Source organism: Brachyistius frenatus, unplaced genomic scaffold (assembly GCF_029030835.1).
Source record: "Brachyistius frenatus isolate BFR_SWC_R1_liver_20210118 unplaced genomic scaffold, ASM2903083v1 Contig_87, whole genome shotgun sequence".
Taxonomy (NCBI): Eukaryota; Metazoa; Chordata; class Actinopteri; family Embiotocidae; genus Brachyistius; species Brachyistius frenatus.
In genome coordinates, this window is record NW_027210686.1 from 1,527,179 (window position 1) to 1,547,670 (window position 20,492).

The 20,492-nt window shown below is 46.7% G+C and overlaps 2 protein-coding genes across 2 annotated transcripts in view; both read left to right on the forward strand.

Moving 5' to 3' along the window:
- The window catches only part of hoxb3a (homeobox B3a), a 49,465-nt gene that overhangs the window by 4,120 nt on the left and 24,853 nt on the right, over nucleotides 1-20,492 (forward strand). Inside the window, exon 2 of the mRNA XM_069709925.1 lies at nucleotides 7,932-8,376. The gene's annotated coding sequence lies outside the window, so the exon portion shown is untranslated. The remainder of the gene's footprint in view (nucleotides 1-7,931; nucleotides 8,377-20,492) is intronic.
- hoxb4a (homeobox B4a) lies at nucleotides 2,315-6,093 on the forward strand. Its single transcript, XM_069709933.1, has 2 exons — nucleotides 2,315-2,832; nucleotides 4,276-6,093. The coding sequence occupies exons 1-2, from the start codon at nucleotides 2,370-2,372 to the stop codon at nucleotides 4,575-4,577; spliced, it is 765 nt and encodes a 254-aa protein (XP_069566034.1). The 5' UTR covers nucleotides 2,315-2,369; the 3' UTR covers nucleotides 4,578-6,093.

Genomic DNA, 20,492 nt, shown 5'->3' on the forward strand with positions numbered 1-20,492 from the left:
CACACAGCTCTGACGGATTAAATATCTCTGTGCACCGGCGGGTTATGAAAGTAATAAAGGCCAATCGACGGTGTGAACCTGCAGAGAGCCATGTCTTCTATATCTACCCTGTAGATCCGGATTTGTGTAAAAATCGTTGCAACAATCACAAATTCGCTTCTAGGGGAGTATATAGTGGATTTAAACACGACGGCGCTGTGAGGAGGAGGAGGAGGAGGAGCAGAGGCCTTCAACTGCTGCTTCACGGTCAAATTCGTTAGACAGAATAAACGTGGAGGTTAGAAATGACTGTTTCCCTTATGCATATTGTAAATATGGACCAGACAACTGGACTGGTGCTTATTTGATTTTCGTTTGTGTCTCTCCGGTGACAAAAACTCAATCCAAGATTTCTACATTTTATTTTAATTTGTTTTCGATCATCAGAGTGCGTCTTTGTTTGAAGGCAAACTGCACGTTGAACTGGACTATTGTTTTTATTTATTATTTGTCTCGGTGAAAAACGATGCGGTCAGCTGTGGAGGGGTTGTGTGTGTTCGTGTGTGTGGGAGGGTGTGGTGGGGGGATTTAGAAATGGTCAATTTTTTCTCGAAACAAAGGACTTGGATGTTTCAATCTTCTCTCTCTCTCTCTCTCTGTGTGTGTGTGTGTGTGTGTGTGTGTGTGTGTGTGTGTGTGTGTGTGTGTGTGTGTGTGTGTGTGTGTGTGTGTGTGTGTGTGTGTGTATGTGTGAATTCTACTGATAACACAAAGCTAGTCTCCTCTGTTTGAACGGGAAAATATCTATTATATTATATTTTACTCTATTCTATTCTACTCTATTCTATTCTACTCTATTTTACTCTATTCTATTCTACTCTATCCTATTCTATTTTACTCTATTCTATTCTACTCTATTCTATTTTACTCTATTCTATTCTACTCTATTTTACTCTATTCTATTCTACTCTATTCTATTTTACTCTATTCTATTCTACTCTATTTTACTCTATTCTATTCTACTCTATTCTATTTTACTCTATTCTATTCTACTCTATTCTATTTTACTCTATTCTATTCTATTACTACTTTTCAGTCCATGTAAAACCTGCAGCAATACTTCAACATAATTCTGATGTTTTATAACTCGGTGTTTTGTGCGCGTCTTCTCTGCGTAACAAAAACCCAAACCTCGGTGTGTCGGTGTTTTTGTGTCCGTGTATGTCGGTAAAAAGTGAGCACGGCAGAGTGAGTCTGTGCTACACGGCGGTGCGTGTGAGCGGGTCTGTGTTCACTAATGCACAGCTGAAGGGCAAAACTGCACCGTCGGGCGGACTTACCATGCCAGTGATGTTAATATGAGAAAGTGGAGGAAATAAATCCTGTTTGTACATGCAAGGCAAAAGGCGGCCGTGCTGAGGCTGCATTAACATGCCGGGCGAGTTAAATGTGGAGTGGGACGCGTGTTGGACCAGCCTGGGTTTTTGATAAGGGGGAAAGCGGTGCTGACTTCTGTTCCTAATGCAAAGGTCTGCTGGTGATTTAGGAGGCCGAGCAACCTGAATTAGTTGATGAATTTTATATCGATCCTAAACAGGCCAGATTTATCTCTGACACGGTGGTGCTGGGTGGCGGTGCAGCAGGCGGCAGGCCCCTCTCCCCCTCTCCCCCTCTCCAGCTCCCCCTCTCCCTCAGCGATTTAAAACCATTTGAAAAAAAAAAGAAAAGAGATGTGGAAAGCATCTCATGGACACACACACACACACACACACACACACACACACACACACACACACACACACACACACACACACACACACACACACACACACACCTCCTCGCAAGCGCTTTTTTTTTTTTTTTTTTGTCTTCTTTTCTTTTTCTCTTCCAGATTCGGGGACAGGGGATAGGGATGGACTTTGTCACCTGTCCGGTACTCTCTTCTGCTCGTGCGTGTCGATACGCGTGCGTCTTCCGTCAGAGCACGGTGTGTTTGCAGCGTGTCGGACACGCGTTGTTATTGTTGGGATTCTGTGGCTGCTCGGGGCGGCAGGCGCGCTGACATGTGGCGCAGAGATGTGCAGAGCAGAGCGGGCATCGGAGGAGGGAGAGGGGAGAGTATTGGAGGACCGTGAATGCCCACAAACTGAGGCCATATGATGATGCGCGTGCGGGGGCCATGTATATGCTTAATCCCATTTCCTTATCCGGGGTTCGGCCTGAAGACGCGCCATTGGCCGGCTGCCGTCACGTGGCTTCTTAACTTTGTTCACTTGACAGAAAAGTAGGAGGGTTCAACGGAACAGGAATAACCGAAGAGTAAAGGGATGAGATATAAATTTTAGTTATATATTTTCCGAGTTGGTGCAATTCCACAAAAAGACACATTAATGGCCATGAGCTCCTATTTGATCAACTCCAACTATGTGGACCCCAAGTTCCCGCCGTGCGAGGAATACTCACAGAGCGACTATCTGCCCAGTCACTCTCCGGACTATTACAGCTCCCAGAGGCAGCAGCCCGCTGCCTTCCAGCCGGACTCTCTCTACCACCACCATCAACACCACCAGAACCAGCAGCAGCAGCGATCCGAGCCGCCCTACACGCCGTGTCAGCGTGCAGCGCAGCCCGCCTCGGTGGTGATGTCCCCTCGGGGTCATGTTGTCCCCCCGACCGCGCTGCAGACCACCCCGGTCCCGGAGCCGAGCCACCGTTGCGAGTCGGTGACACCGAGCCCGCCTCCACCGCCGTCTTGCGGCCAAACGCCCCACAGCCAAAGCACTTCTTCCCCCGCGAGCTCTCGTAAGGACCCCGTGGTGTACCCGTGGATGAAGAAAGTCCATGTAAACATCGGTAAGAGCTGCATGCAAACTTGCCCCTCTCTCTCCCTCTCTCTCTCTCTCGGTGCGCCTTTGTGCCTGCAGTTTGAAGCCATGCAGCCAGCGAGGTGTCCACCGTCACAATCTACGGCTTCCCTCCCGGTTTTCCGTTACAAGCAGGAGAGTTGCCCTTGGGTCAAGATTTACGATCGTCTGTTTGCAAGGCCAATATAATTACACCCTCCATAAATTTTTATTACACCTCTCCGCTGAGGTGCCTCTTGAAGTCCGATCTCAGGCTCGTCTGCTCTAATTCCTCGCTTTATGACAACTCCGAGCAGCCCATAAGTTAGCTTTTATGCTTTGGTAATTTGATTTTAAGTGGTGGGCTTGTGTAAACGGTGTACTTTACTCTGTGAGCCTTCCTTCCGCGCTCGTTGTTCCAGGGGAGGGAGAGTTTGATGTGGGCTCAAATATTCGGTTTATGGAGCCGGCCGTAAAACCTTGAATGTAAAACCGAGTACAGCGTCTCTGTGACGTTTTAGCACATTTACTGATGGAATAATGGAGCGCGTGATCGGCCGGAGACTAAATGCTCCTTCCACAGTCACGGAACGCGTTTTCTCCAGCGGGCTGTTTCCTCCGTGACAGAATGATTCGCTTTATTCGGTGTGTTTGTGGACTCGTGCTCCTCCCGGAGGAGACGCTGAATTCTCCCGCAGCTGGTTTGCTTGCTGCTGTTTTTCAGGTTGGTTGAATCCCAGCCTGCTGCATCCCCCCCCCCCCCCCATACACACACACACACACACACACACACACACACACACACACACACACACACACACACACACACACACACACACACACACACACACACACACACACACACACACACACGGCTGCCATCGTTACGTTCAGTTTGTGCACCGGATCAGTCCAAGCAGAATGTCCCCGCTTCTGTTCTCTCCACATGTAGCATCAGTCCTCACCGTGTCTCCGAGCTGCACCGTTTTTCTTTTCGCCCCCGATGTCCTCCCACTTCACCACATTTGGACAGCAGCGTCAGGCCGGCTGTGCTGCGAGGATTTCCCGCCGCGGGGCCTGAAATCACACCTGACAACATGTGTTCTGTGAAAACAGAGTCTGTAAAAGAGTGTCGGATAAACGGGAGGTGTCGCTTCAAAGTGTCTGACCGAGTTCAGCCCGTCTCGGTGCACCGGGCCGCGGGGCCGTGGCTCCACGCTCACAGGGACATTTTGTCCCTCACTGCAGCTTCATGTGCTGTTTCCGTTTGTTTTCACTGCGGTGCGTCTTCTTCAATGAACCCACATGAAACAATCACTGTCTGCTCATGTTACAGGAGGCCTCTCATATGTTCATAGTAGCAACCACACGACCTTTCACAACGAGCCTGTTATTACAATGATGATTTGGATTATGTGGAATGTGATTGTGTGTTCCCCTTGTTGTCCCACAGTGAACACAAACTACACAGGAGGTGAACCGAAGCGCTCGCGGACGGCCTACACGCGTCAGCAGGTTCTGGAGCTCGAGAAGGAGTTCCACTACAACCGGTACCTGACGCGCAGGCGCAGAGTGGAGATCGCTCACACGCTGTGCCTGTCAGAGCGGCAGATCAAGATCTGGTTCCAGAACCGGAGGATGAAGTGGAAGAAAGACCACAAGCTGCCCAACACGAAAGTCCGTTCCGGGACAAACGGCAGTACAAACTCCCAGGCTCTGAGCGGCTCCCAGAACCGAACCTCCGGACCCCTATAGCCCGGTTCTTTGGCTCTCTGTGTGGCCCAATCTTTCGCTCCCTGATTCCCGCTTGTAACACCGGAATGTGCATTTTGGAGCGGAATAGCGCCCTTGATCTGAGGGAGGGAGAGATGCCGCCGCCTGACCCTGTTCTGATGTTACTCTCCGTGATATGACGTTATGACGTGGGAAACGAGGGGAGGGGGGGGGGGCACCATTCCCATCCCATTCATAAGATATGAAATGAACAAAAATAGAGGAAGGAAACTGAAAGAACAGATGAAATGAATAACTTCACCCCCTCTGCTAGTTATTTCTGTCTTTTATATCCCCGGTACAGCAGCCCGGTACAGCAGCCCGGTACCGGCTCGGTGACAGAACTGAAGGCGGCAGGCTCAGTGTTCCCTCACGTGTTTTTTCTGTTTCTATCCAGGACTTCTTGTTTTGTGAAGATGGATCCTCATTTTCATCTTTAATTCTACCAAAAACTCGGCGCCATTTGTCATGTTTACTCTGCAGGTACAAAGCAAAGCCCCCCCCCCCCCCCCCCCCTATTTGCTTCCCTCCCCCCCTTTACACACGCACGTGTAATAAATGAAATTATCCTTATTTCATTTCTTAAACTCATCACATACACATGCACAAACCCGCACGTGCGCCCACATCAGATGTAACCTCCGGTGTGATCCTCGGTGGTTCCTGCGGCCCGTTTCCGTTTCTAATTGTTGGTGTTTCCGTTTTGTTTCACGACAAAATGTCGTTTTTGAAATTGTACGTGTTGTTATTTTGTGTGTGCTGTTGTTGCGGAGCGGAGAGGGGCGTGGCTGCTCTGTTCTTCATGTTGTGACGATGGAAACACGGAAAAATTCACACTACTTACCGAACAGGGTTTATAAAGCTGCCGGAATGAAGGATACTAATAATTTCAGCAAAATCCTGGCACGAATTCTTCAACAACACATTATAGCACTATACAATGTACTACCTATTACCTCAGTTCTACTTATATATATTTTATTTTATTTTATTTTTGCTCATCTTATTTTTCCTTTTTTATTGAAGTGACGGCTTCTCGAGCTCTTATATTTTTGAAATTGTGTGACGAGTTATTATAATAATTATTACCTGCAAAACAAAAAGCGCTATTCATTTCTTGTATATGGAAAACTTAAAAAAAAAAAAACGTAATTTAATTAAAAGCAATTGTTGTAGAAAGGGACACTCAGAAAAAGAATGAGCTTCTTATTGCATGAAAGGTGTTGATTTATTTTTCTCCTCACGAACATGAAACGCGCGCACACTTCCTGTTTCTGTCTCTGTTCGTTCACTTTGTGACATTTGTTTTTTTAGACATTTCATCCTGCACGTGTTTTTATTCGATGATATTTTATTGACATTCCAAAGATCCGTTTCTGTGTTCTTGTTGATGACATGTATTATTGAAGATGGAAGTGTCTCCTTTCTCTGCTTCTGCCTCCTCAGTGTCTCCCTTCATATTATTTGTAAATAGCTCATAGAAATTTAAATAAATTGCTGAAAAGGTATAATTTTCTATCTTCTCTTATTTCAGAATTCTGTTTCGTTCTAAAATTGAATCTCCAAGGGGTTTGCAGTTTTTGCTGCTTCCATAATTGCGTCGATAATTAACAGACGTGTTGTGTGTATATTTATTTTATTATTTTTATTTTCCCGTTTTATTATTTTCTAAAAATGTTTTTTTTTTTTTTTTTTTTTCCAATTCCCGCAGTGGAAAAAACAAAAGGCACGTGCGTCTCTGCTCTCCTCACATTTCGAAGGTGGAGGATTTATTGAAAGCAAACATGCCGTCGCTTCCACGCGCACACAAAGAACAGCTTCACGTCATTCCGGTGTTGGTTTTTGCCTACAAAGGCACAGCGACCCGTCTGGAGAAATCAAGAGCCTTCGATGATTAATCTGTCCCGGCCCTGAGTGATCTTGGTACATTACGTCCTGTAATCTCGTTTTAAATCACAAACCGTCCATCCGTTTCACTCCGGTTCTCCCGTTAATTTAACGGCTGCTCAGATGCGCTTGCACCGGGCCCGACACTGAGCAGCCCTCCCTTCTCCTGGTTCTAACGAAAAAAAAATTAAATAGTTTTTCGGTTCGTGGTCTTTTAATGCTTTAATGAGTGTAATTTTTGCACAACAGTTTTTTTTCTGTCCTCTCGGTGTTTTGTGCCGCTGCTGTGAGTGCATGTGTGTTTTATTTTTTATATATTATAAAAAGGGAGCGGGCCGGCGCCATAGCTCAAACCCTGACAACCAAATAGATAATCAACAAGACGAATGGCTTCTTTTGTAAGGCGCGGCTCCCGTATTAATTTTCATTTTCTTTTCTTAGAGCAGGTATAGAAAAATATGGAGCAGGAGGGGGGTGAACGAGAAAATAGCATTCCTCCCGATGAACTTTAAACAAAAAAAGTGTGCCCCCCAAATTGGTCCGCTCGTATTCCTCGGCCCAGAGTAGATTCCCTATTACTTGTTGGTTGATTTCTCCCTGGGCCTCTTGCCACAGAGACTCCCTCTGCCCATTTATCTGTTTTCTTCCTATTTATGAGGCTCCAGCAGTGAAACAACCGCCCTCCTATCAAACTGTACACACACACACACACACACACACACACACACACACACACACACACACACACACACACACACACACACACACACACACACACACACACACACACACACACACACACACACGACCAGACACTGCGCTTCTTCTTACATGTGGTCACTGCAAACGGACCCGTGAGCCATTTTCACAGTGTCCTGACTGGAATAACCAATTTCTATATTTCTATTTAATATATATCTATATATAGATATATATCCCTCCTCTACACACACACCCTCTGGCGGTGCACCTCTCCTCACACGAGATAATATTTGTGTCCGAATGCTGTAATTTTTGCCAAGTGTTCTATATTGCAGCACCTACACGGCCCCCCCTCCCCCTCCAGTATGCACGCACACATGTGCCTCCACAATAACCACTAAAGTCCCCGGGCAACTGCAGTCCCAGATGAAATAAATGAATTTGCGCGTGGGGTGACAACCGCGCACAATAAAAATCCAGCGAGGAATCCTTATTCTCTTTGAGCCTCCTTTATCAGCCGGGGCCTTCTGCTGCTCCTCTGAATGGGAGCAGATTTTGTCAGGATGCCCACCCCCCACTCAACCCTCTAAAAATAATAAAAAAAAGTTCACCGCCATTATTTTCTGGACAGGACAGAGGGGACGGCTCCTCAAGAAAAATGCGAGAATTATACAAGAACAAATCATTAATCACTAGTTCTTCTTTAAACACTTCTCCTTATTCTCCTTCTCTATTGTCATCTGGCAGCCACACACAAGAACCCTTCTGCCAAGAGAGAGAGGGCAAGGAGCAGAGAGACAGACACAGAAGAAGGAAAAGAAGACGTCTTGGAAGACACTTGGAAGACACCACCCTCCTCCCAACCTGCCCTCCTCACACGCACACACACACACACACACACACACACACACACACACACACACACACACACACACACACACACACACACACACACACACACACACACACACACACACACACACACACACACACACGTACACGTCCCCTTCCCACCCATCAGCAAGCTATTTTTTTACACCCCACATGTACCCTACCACGAGAAAAAAAAAAAAAAGAAAACGTCTTTCTTCCTCTTTGGAAAGAAGAAAATCCCTGAAAAGAAACCAGTCGACGAGCTCTCGCAGCGCAGAGGAAGAGGGCCCAGAGGTCGTTGGAAGTGATGGCGTCAAAGGTAAGAGGCCTGGGAATTTAATTTCTTCTTTTCTGTCTTTGGTTCTTTTGCTTCTCCGTGTCTGATGGCTCCGTGGCGGTTTTATGGTTTTATTGCCCCTTGCACATTTGGTGAGGTCAGGCGAAGGGGGCATTTACGGCCGTGGGGGCTTCGGTTTTAGCGCAAGGACTTTTGGAGTTGAGTGTTTGTGTTGGAAGCCGTGTGTGTGTGTGTGTGTGTGTGTGTGTGTGTGTGTGTGTGTGTGTGTGTGTGTGTGTGTGTGTGTGTGTGTGTGTGTGTGTGTGTGTGTGTGTGTGTGTGTGTGTGTGTGTTTGCATGCAGCGTATAGTTCGGGTGACGGTCTTGTGTTGTGCTGGGTTCTGTTTTCTCCTGAGTTTGTGCATCTGTTTCCACCCCGGTGTCACTTCTGCGTGAGGCCCGCCACTTCTCGAGCATCTGTTGTTTTGCGTAAAATGTGCCGCTGTGCGTCTTTCACGCACGGCATTTGTGGGAAGTATGAGACAGTCCATTTAGGAGATTTTTTTCAGATTCATCCGAAAGTTATAATTTTAGTTTCCCAGTGTCGCCTGTGAGGCTCATATGACTTGAGGAACATCCAGAAATGTCTATGCCAGAAATGGTTGTGAAAGTTTGCTTTGCGTTTTATCTTGCTTGTGTTGCTGTGGTTAAAACGTGTTGCTGTGGTTTAGGCCTTTAGCTTTTAATGAGATGCTGTGGTGGGAACATGAATAATACGGCGTTCAGTTGGAGAGAGGCGTTCACGGGGAGAGAAGGGGAGGGGGGGTGAAAAAGAAAAATTACAAGAACCCGGGTAGCTAGTTAATGGATACTCTCTCGGTTGCGCTCCAAAACAATTTAGCTGGAAAACAAACGATCTGCAGGCTTTTCAAATGAACTGCGAACGATCGGCGGCCGCTGCGCGCGCTCAGGCCTCCGGTGTGCGCCGAACCGAGCAGCAGCGGCCGCAGGAAGCGCACTCACTCATGTTTGACCCCGTCAGAAATCAATCTGCCCGGGATTAAAAAGTAAAAAAAGGGCAGCAGCTCCGGCCTCTCACGAGGACGTCAATGACGTAATCAGATGCATGGAAAAGTAAGAGAAACAAATGGCAGAAATAGAAGCAGCGAGTATTGAAGGGATTCAGAAGCAGAGAGAGAGAGAAGAGGGGAAATCGATGGTCCTGCAGGGACAGAGGGACGGCCGAGCTGCCACACAGGGTTCAACCAGGGGACACGTTTTTCTGACCGATGAGGTCCACTGGCTCTGAAGCCAGAGGCTGACCCGTGGCTACCCCCCCCCCCCCACACACACACACACACCATACCTACCTACCCCCACTATGGCCCCCTTTGACCTCACAAGGCTGTCAGACCCTCAGCTCCCTCGGACATTCCCAGACCTCCGGAGGCCTCCTCCACCAGGGGGTTCACTGTAACGGGCGCTCCCACGCGCAGACCGACAGACAGACACACACACACAGACAACCCTTTCACCTCGCTGGGGTCAGCTACAGGCCATAACAGGACAAGATTCTCAATCCTCCTTCCTTTGAGGAAACATGTTGTCACATGAACACAGAGCCTTTCTAAATGTGTTGTTGGATCCGCGAGGCTGAGAACATCAGAGTAAACGCAGCCTTCCTCCTCCGTTAGCCTTTTTCACATGATGCTCTACTCATCAGGAGAATATTGATTCATGTTTGGTAAAAATTCTGACATTACATTCATTTCCAAGCTGATTGATATAAAACGGAAGAGAGTTTTACTGTGAAAGTGCTTGTGTGTGATTCTTATTCATCTGGAATGGACCGGCTGGTGATCTGACCTGCAGCTGAGACGGTGCTGGCTGCACTGATTCATCAAAGAATAATCACACAGGGCTAAAAGCCGTTGGTCAGTTTGGTTTCCCATACAGCTGTCATGTCTCTTCATTCTCTATTTCTCATTTGATGTCTCATAAGTCAGGCAAGATTTTAAAAAGTTATCCAGGAGACAACTGTTTTCATGTCAACCAGCAGACTTCATAAAGGAGGATTCAAATCCTGTAAACAGAACTGCAGGGGAATCGAAACATTTTAGGATGAAACTTCTGCAGCTTTGTGTTTTTTTAATCGTGGCTATTATTGGAATTAAATCTGCGACCTGGTGTCCCGTTGTTACCTGACCACCTCCTTAAACTATCCTTATATTTATAATTCAGTAAAACTGCACGTTTTGCTCTCAGGTCTCCTACATTTTGATGTTTAGCATTTTAGCCCCACTGGATCCAAACACAGAGCGTTTTTCAGTCATGTGTCCGTCAGGTGCTCCAGAGGAGCTTTGAAAACACGTCCGAACACAGCGTTCGATTTTAGATTGAAATATTTTGACGATGTAACCCAGAGAAGTTCACTTACAGCAAATGACGTGGTAAACTGCCTCAGCTCCATCATTTACAGAGAAAGGTCAAAGGTCAGAACACCCGGAGGATTATTGGAAATCTTTACAAACCTCCTCCGAAGCGAAGTTGCATTTCTTTACCACACACAGCTGAGTTTTCTTCATTTTATTTTGTAATGGAGCTCGGATTCTTCAATAGCATCCGTCTCTTCCTGCATCATTATTACAACCAAAAAAAAACAAAAAATCAATTAATCGATTATTGATCACATCAAAGGATTAAAACCACCATTTATTTCAGTCAATAGGTGAACAAGCAAACAGGAATAACGAGCGTCGGGGCCAACTTTTGTTGTTGTGGAACAAAAGGTACAAACGAAGCCAGAAACAGACACGCCCGTCAACTGCAGCCAAACGTGAGGTGGACCCGCTGAGGGCCGTCAAGGCGTGACAGGTTTTGATGTGGAACCTGTATATCACACCTTTTGTAAGCGTGAAACTTACATGCATGCAAATGTCACATGAGGAAGGATCATGTGACCAATGTACCTTAACATTAAGGTACTGAGAACAAGTGCAAGGGACATTTTTAAAAGCTGTAATAGACATGCTCTGAAAATGTGTAACTCTGATGGAAAGACGTCGCCCAGCGTAGTTATGTCACGTTTTACCGTAGTGGATGGACCTGTCAATTTCAGGCAAAGCCTGCTTGTGTCATGTAGGTTTGACTCTGTTGACTGCAGTAAAATAATGGCTGCAAGAGGTGGAAAATGCACCGAAGAAAGGTGCAGGTGTGGAGGACACCAGGAGACCTGGTGGCAGGAAAGCCATCCAGTCTGTTGGTGAGATCAAGTGATGTCATATCATAAGTGAATGGCCTCGTAGGGCAGATATTGGCGCTCTTTCATGTACAGAAAAATTCTCTTCAGTTGATTTATTTAGTGAAACAGACATAAGTTTTGTGATTTCAGATTGTGTAAATGATGTGCTGTTTTCTGTGCAGCCTCATCTCTTGTCCTGACGCGTCTCTCCAACCCCAGTTGGATGTGTGTTTTTTGGGATTAGCAGTGTGATAAGTGTGAAATAAAAGCATGAAGCTGGCGGGCAGGTGGGCAGCTCTCACTCTGCTCCGCAGGTTGTTGCAGAGGCTTCACAACACGCATGCACGCGGATGGACACGCAGGGTAACATGCAGGCACCAGCTATGTGTCCAGTATGCGCGTGCACGCGTGCAGACACAGACTGGCACACACGCAGCAAAGCCCAACAGTAACAGCAGCCTCTCCCTCTCGCGCTCTGGCCCGCGGAGTCTCGCGGTGGTTTGCTAATTGCCAGACAAATCGCCGGCGCGTTTTTCCCCTCTCGCTCGTTGCATCCGCGTTGCCCGAGAAATTTATTATTCTGGAGAGCGCGAGGAGCCGAGGAGGTCACGGTGCAGGCGCGCGGACTGCAGGAGGAGGTCGTCACGAAAGATATATGGCTGCCAGCCTTTTACTACTGCACCGGCTGTGTGTGTATGTGTGTCTGTGTGGGTGTGTATTTAAAAGTAGACACATATTAAGTATTAAAAAGAAAGCTGCCAAGTTGCTGCACGCGCAGAAACAGTTTCCTTTTGCAGGCCTGCTGCTGGAGCACGCGGGCTCTGCCTTGTTAGTAAGAGGCGGGTTTTTTGATGATAAGATGAGTAACAACTGCTTTTATATCAGTAGCATCAGTGCACGGTTTACTTGAATTAGCTGCAGGATGGAAGAGGAAGATGAAGAGTGCACTTCATTCTGGAAACACTTCACTGAACCAAAACCATGAAGATACTCATATTTGGGTGCTTCTTTGCAGTTGGAGCACTCATGAATACAAACTGCTCCGTATGTTAGATCAGGCTGAGCTTTTATCACTGACAGGAAAAAATAAGAAAACACTTGAAGACACATTTGTGGCTCTTAAACTTGACTTTGTTGTGAAGTCCAGCTGTGAGTGCAGAGGAGCCGACCCGCGGTCTGACGAGGCCGCGCTCATATCCGGTTCTGATAAATGACCTTCTGCGGCCTGTAGAAATGATGGCGGCTCATTAGGATCTCCCAATCTCTCTTTACTTTTTACACGGTCATACCAAAAAAATGTTTTGAATAAAAAACAGTTCTTCACATTTGTTTTTCTGAAAAGTCATTTAGTCACAGGACGTGAAGACAAATACGAATTTAAGACCTCCTGTTCACTTCTTCATTTGGACGACAATTAAGTGTCTTTAATTCCACAATGAGAGGTTCAGAAAAGAACAGGGAGAACAAAGACGGATGAAATCACTACAAAATGTCACCGTGCATTCGCCCTTCTTCATGTGTGAAGCAGAACATTGTAAATGTTGGACGCTCCGTTGGTTAGTCATTTAACCTCCCGGTTTCCATCAGCACGGATGCAGCAGGAGCTGGTGGACAACCCGGAGGCCTGTTGGTGTTCACGTGACATTTAAAGCTGTAAACATGAGTGAACATGTGAAAATATAAAACAAATCCAGGGAAGTTGTTGCGTGGCCTTCCGGCCGGGTGCACTGCAGTGTCACTGGTCCTTTTTTAAATCCTCACAGGCGGCTTTCAAACACGATTTCAGGGTCAACGTTAGAGGTCCCGCCTCTTTCATAACGTGCTTACATATGCATTAAAACCCGTGTCTCATCACTCAGCTGTTATTACTTATGGATTTTGATATGTTTGTTAACATAAATATAATATAAAGGGAATATAAGTGAGGGCGCGCGGCCGGCCACGGCTCGTGAGCCCGGCCGGGGAAGTCTGGTGCAACCCCACAGCAGAGGGAAGCCCTCACGTCTCGTGCAAGAGACGAATATTTCAAAAACCGGTTGTGCACGTGCTGCCGTCTCGAAACAGATTTACGAGCCGCAGTAAAAGGTTTTGTAAATCAATCTGTCGCCTTCTTTTCCTGTCTCCTCTGCTTCTCTGCACGACCCGACTGATCCGAATATATAATTTAAAATAATAATAATAATAATAATGATAAAAATTAATAGTATTTTACCATCCTGTCAGGTGCCTTGACACTTACATTTTACGGTCTTTCTCAGAGACATTTTGAGTTTCTCTCTTTTTTATTCACAGCCTCGTTAATCATTAACAAGCAGGAAAAATCGGTCTTAATCCATCACGGAGCGAGAGACACTCAGAGAAATCCGCCGTTATTCTGCATCTCGTTGTTAAAATAATGCTTTTATTGACATGAATCTGCAGCGTGTTGTCCTGCAAAAATCAGGAAGCTGCACATGTGAAACGTAGTTCTGTTCTGTGCTCTGATGTGAAGTGTCTCTGCAGCATCACACAAACAATCAGTACAGTCCCAGCTCGCAGCGTTACTCCGCTACCGTGAGTATTTCCCGGTGCTTGACTCAACAAACCCGCCCTTCATAATTCCGTTGTGTTTGTGCTGTTGGAGCTTTGTGTGGGAACAGCTTTGCATGTGGCTGTGCCAAGTTTACAGAGCTGCTTCGTATTGCTGTTGTCAGGCCGACCCAGGTCTCTGCTGCTACTTATCTTAGCTGTTGTTTCACACTGTGATTGCTATAATTTATGGCCGTCATTAAAGACGCCATCATCACCACCGCAAATGTTTGATTTTAATCTTGTTGTGGGTAAAAATCTGGAGGAAGCGGCGCGTGTTCGGGATAAAGTTCATACGAATATCTGCGCATGTTTAGCATTAAAGAAAAAAACCACCAAATTAATTCCCCATTTATTTCCTCAATTCTAACAATTTTTTCCCTCATATTTAGAGACAAAAACCGAATTCCCTCCCGGTCTGATATGTCTTCTCTTTTATTTTCCACCTCCTCTCTTGTCTCCGCGGTTCTCCCACAGATGTTGGACTGAAATATAAAACGAAGTGTTTGGTTTGGGGTGAACAGGAGCTTCTGGAATATTTCTGGTGCCGCTGCAGACTCAGGTTCGACCCCTCCGTGTCCCGTGAGGAGCAGCAGCGAGTCTTCGGGCTGCTGCGGCCCATTCTTTGACCTTGAAGTGCTGATTGTTTGCTCCTCAGCAGCTCGGTTCGAGCCTCGCAGCCCCAGCTCTGTGCTCTCCATTGTCCTGCTGGAGGCGGCTCCAGCTCTGGATTCCTACATTGTGCTGCTGCTGCCCTGCGCGGCCTCGCTGCGGGGGTTTTGGTCTCTGCCGTGTTTCTTCGTCTGTCTGTCCCTCTCTCCTTCTTTCTGCCTCCTCGGTGTCTTTCTCCGCGTGTCTCTTTGTCTCCGTGGCTCTGTCCTCTGCTGCTACCTGTCCCACAGTCTCCCTGCTGAGTAAAAGGGTTCTTCGAAACGAGCTGCAGCTCGCGCCACCAGGAACATTTGTTCATGGGAAACAAAAGGAGGTGTTGGACAATTTGGTCCAAATCAATTATTTAAGGTAATTCTGATTATATGATGTCACAGAGGTGGGAGAAAAGCCTGGCCTATCTTCTCTTTTTACTTTTTGGTTTCCAGCCGCTTCACTTTCATATTTCGATGCGAGGCATGAATTTAAAATGATTAAATTAGCAAATTGGCGTGATTTCTTTTCACTGACGCAGTTAGCAAGAGTCTTAGTTGCTTAAATGAGTGGTTTAGTTTTAGGACACTCAAACAAGAGAAATAAACCGGAGAGAAATGATCTCCGCCGTCATCATCGAATATTTGAGCTGGAAAGATCCTGTGAAACAGAAGAAAGCAGGAATCCCCTCATCCGGCCGGCTGATGGGAGCTGAGCGCGAGATGACAGTGAGGAATAACGAAGAGGGAGTCTGCAGCGTGCAGTCCGTTTTAAAAACGAACCGAGTCGGTGACAATCTTCATTTATTGGTCTGTGTCTGTCAGAGGCCTACCCTACAGCACACACACACACACACACACACACACACACACACACACACACACACACACACACACACACACACACACACACACACACACACACACACACACACACACACACACACACACTCCTCTGCCTCCCACTGAAGAGGCTGAAAGGTGAACACGATAACACAAGTGCTCTCCTTTTGTTTTTTAACATTTATTTCTGATATACGCGCGGGTTCCAGATCTGTCCCGCGAACGGGCACCTCACACCCCCTCCCACCCCACCTCCCCCACCCGGACCAACACGCCGTCACGTGACTCATCCAATAATGAATGCAGAGGCTGCAGAATAGATATGTATTCGTCAGGAATATCACGCCAAGACACGGTGCAGCTCCGGCGCGCGAGTGCCTGACGTGGAAAACTTAACTGTCCTTTCAAAAAAAAAAAAAAAAAAAAAAAAAAAAACCCGATACAAGCCCCCCTGTAGCACCGGGGAGAGGGGGAGAGAGAGAGGAGAGGAGAGAGAGGGAGAGAGGGGGAGAAGAGGAGACACTGAGGAACGCCAACAGAGAGAGAGAGGAAGAGAAAAGAGGGAAGGAGGCTGCAATAAAACAAATTTGGACGGGTGTGCGTCTTGTGGGTCGTTGTGGACACCGTGAGTATTGCGGAAGGAAGGGGACTGCATGGGGGGAATCACACTTCTTCCTCATCTGCTCCGCCGCTGCGCCGTCTTCGCCCGCATCACTCTCACTGAATCATTGGCTATTTTAACAACGTGGTAAATATGCCCCCCAAAAAATACCCATCTTTCTCCGTGTTTTCTCATCGTGCATGTTGCTGTCGTGTTGTTTACACATCACCCCCCACCCATCATCATCAGCCATTGTTTATAGGCTGGAGCGGTGCAGCCGCAAACCGGAGAGAGCAGAGAGGAGCAGGGCAGCGTCAGCCGATGGCTGTTTTTATTCTAAGAAGCACTTGGATATTCTTCTCCATCTTTGTGCCATCACCTCCTGTCTGCCTCCACATCTCTCTCTGCCTCCGTCCATCCCTCCCTCTCCCTCTCCCTCTCCCGTCTCTCTCCGTCTCTTGATGGATAGAGGCAGGGTGTCAGCGTGCGGCCGCGGCTGCCATTGTGTGTTTGTGAGGGAGAGCTGTTGTTTACGGCGCTGCCCGCGATAAATCATGTTTTCCTTCACGGCGGGAAGACGGAGATGGAAAACCGACGGCGGCCGGACCGCTGACCCACCGGAACGAGGAAGAAGAAGGAGAGGAGGAAGAGATGTCGCCTCTGTTCCGGCTGTGTTTTCACTGCCTTCCTCTCTTTCTTCCTCCTCCTCCTCCTCCTCCTCCTCTGCCCTCACTCACACCCTCCGCTTTCTTACACTTTATTACTGGGCTGCTTTCTGTTTCCCGCCTCACTGTGACAGTGCCTTGCTGTAGCTCCGGGTCCTAATTTACTGCGGCGACTAATTAACGGGAGATTTGTTTTAAATGTGGCCTCGGCCGCCATGAAATTTCATAAAAAGGACCTGGCGGCCAGGAAAATCTCATTTATCTAGCTAGGAGGTGTGAATGAATCCCAGCAGCTGAGCCGGAGGAGCCAGGCTGAGGATATAAATGACCCCGGTTTGAGTCCATGGCTTCCTGAGCACAGTTAGGCCCCTGCTTTCCACTGAAGTGCAACCATTAAAATGCTTTGTGCAGGAAAGGACGCTTCCGGGGAGGAATGCGCATGGTGGCTTTATTCAAGTCACCAAAACTACCTGCATGTTCTTCTCCTATTCTGATGAACACAGATGCTTCAGTTAAACTTTACACATGGAACCAGACTCTTCATTCACTGCGAGTACAGTTTTAGATTTTTTTTTTTTTCTCTCCCTGCATTTTTTCATTTTTTCCCCAGACGTGCGGCTGGACTGGAGCTGCTCGCCATTATTCATGTCAGCACTCAGAGTCTCTGCCTTTGCTCAAATCCTTCACCGTGAATCAGACCTTCTTCTCTTCCCTTGAATGTGCCGGGGAAATGAGCTGCAGGGGCGGGGAGGGTTTCGTTCTCTCTCGTCCCATCAACATACATCTCATTTCAAATGTTGCATTCCTCTGCACACTCTGTGGAAAATCAGTGTGAGACACGGTGAGCTGCTCGTGCTTCCGTTTATAGCCTCTCCAATTTGCTACGAGCAAGTGTGTGTTTGAAGTTTGTGCGGGGGAGGAGGGGAGGGGGGGTATAAGGTAACGGTAATTTCATCGGTTGACCATAATTCAGTGCAGTTTGTGACGCTTGTGCTGCTGTGTTGGTGTCAGCTGGTAACACATGTAATAAGGACAAAAGACAGGGAGCAGCATCAAATACATTTATTACATGAAATAATATTAGTGTGCCAGACAATTTGATCAGTTATTATTATTGTTATTAATATTAATATTATTATTATTTTAACCATTGACTAATGCAGGGCTGCAGCTCGTGCAGATGGACGCATGTGCTCCTGGAATCACTTTACAGTCATATGTCTTCGGTTTCTTCCGTCTCCTGGTACCCCCCCACCACCACCACCACCATCACTACCAGTGTAAACCTTAGTGTAACCAAATTAGAGCAGCTCCGCGGCTTCCCATCACACAGAAATGGCAGAGAGGCCGCGCTGTCCGCCGCCACGTCACAAACAATATCTCGCCCCATTTCTGTGGACGGAGGAAGAAATGGAGGGATACCGAGGGGGGGGGGGTTACAGGATTCTTTTTTTTCTCCTTCGTTTTTCATATATATTTATATATTTTACCGGGTAGCTCGACTTCACATCTCATTTGGGTGACAAGGAAACATCGGGAATGTGTTTTCCTCGTGCCAGTCTGCGGACTGAGGAGGCAGGAGGCGGCTTGTGAACCCGGTCCTGCACGGAGGGGAGAAATCCTGGCGTGAAAAATCGAGTCAAACACAGCTTCCTAAAACAGCGCGTGAGGATCAGTCGGTTTAAATGATCGTGTGTCCACTGTTCAGTATGTTTTGCCTGGGCTCCTAGTTGTGGGTCAAACCAGCTGAAATAGTTTAAATATCTGAATCAGCGTTGAGAAATGATATATCTCCCCGTCTGACGTCCTTTCTAGCTGCTGCTCTCAGTCCTGTGAGGCCTCGGTACATTTACTCTCCACTTTCTCCGAATTACGCGCCATTAAATACAATTTTGCCCTCGCTGTCGCCGCTGCGCTGTTATTAGAAGTGAACAGGCACGTGTGTTACTCATCTGACAAACACACAGATGAATCATTCATGTCCTCTTCTGTGACACCACAAACTGAAATAACTGAATCTGAGAATAATGTTTGCAGCTCTGTGACATCTGCTACAATCAGAGGTGCGTAGGGAGACATATTAAAACTGTCGATCGGACATTTCAAACAGGATACTGTTGTTTTTTTAATCTCCACCTCTGTGAATTTAACGCTCTACTTTTTAATGTTGTCTCGCGCATTTGAAATGAATTAATCCGGTGTGTGTGTGTGTGTGTGTGTGTGTGTGTGTGTGTGTGTGTGTGTGTGTGTGTGTGTGTGTGTGTGTGTGTGTGTGTGTGTGTGTGTGTGTGTGTGTGTGTGTGTGTGTGTGTGTGTGTGTGTGTGTGTGTGTGTGTGTGTGTGTGTGTGGAGACGCAGAGTTAGTCTTCATCTCGGCTGTATTGTCTGCTGTTGATGGGCCGCTCACTGAGAGCCGAAGGGGAGATTGTATTTTTCTGTTCAGGATGAAATGCTGAAAAAAACGAAGCACAAAATGAACGTGAGTGTTTTTTCATGCAGCGCGAGCGAAGCATCCTTTTATTGCATGTGGTCAAAGACAAGGTCGGTGCAGACCCACGCGTCTGGAAGAACGTAAGCAGGTCAGCGGACAAGACTTCACACAAGGCGCATCTTCCCACTCACTGCTGACACTGGCAGCCATGTTGTCTGCCTCGCGCTTCTCTTCACTTCGTAGACTTTTTTTTAAAAGCGCAGAGAGAGCACTCTCCATTTATTTATTTTTAAAATCCGCCTTTTAATTCGGAGTCCAACAGTCCATTTAACACCAGAAACCACGATGGTGAAGAACAGATACACAAGTGAAATGAATAAAAAAATACATTTTAGAAAATTAACCTGTTTTCTGTTTAATCTACACGTTAAAATGTAGCTGATCGAGTCCATCTGCAGGGGAGCGCTGTAAAAAAAACATAACAGTAAAATAAAATAATTTAAAAATAAAACGGTCAAATAAATCCAACTCTTGAACCGCTCTGAAAATATAGCTCTTATCCAGTGGATCCATATCCGCCGTCAGACACGAAGGTTGTTCATGAGTCTCTTCACGGCCGAAGTGCTTTTTAATTCTCTCTTTAATAAAATGATAATATTTTAAAAAAGAAAGAAAGAAGAAGCAGTATCTGTGTAGGTGCAGTGAGAGCAGGAGCCTTCGACAACAGTCCAACATAAATCAGAGTAGCGCGCGGCCTCATAAATCTGGAGCCGCTGGACGTTAACGAGCCAAAGATTGAAGTGTGGGAAAAATAATGTTAACAAAACGTTACCGAAGCTTTAAATCAGCGGCAACGGAAAGGAGCATTTTACATGATGTATTACAAAAGAAACAAAATAACATCATCGAGCTTATTGTTATTGTTATTATTATTATTATTATTATTATTATTATTATTATTATTATTATTTAATTGCTGTATGTCTTCTTACAGGCTGCAGATATCCAGTCTCGTGCTCCCTGCGTCAGGTACTTCCCGGGCTCTTCCTCGCGCGCAGATGATTAGCTGTTCGGAAATAAATCAATAAGACGCCTCGCGCTAATTTATAAGGGTCTGCGCGAGAGCAGTGATTCAAAGCTCGCGAAAAATGAGCGGCCGAAAGTGGAA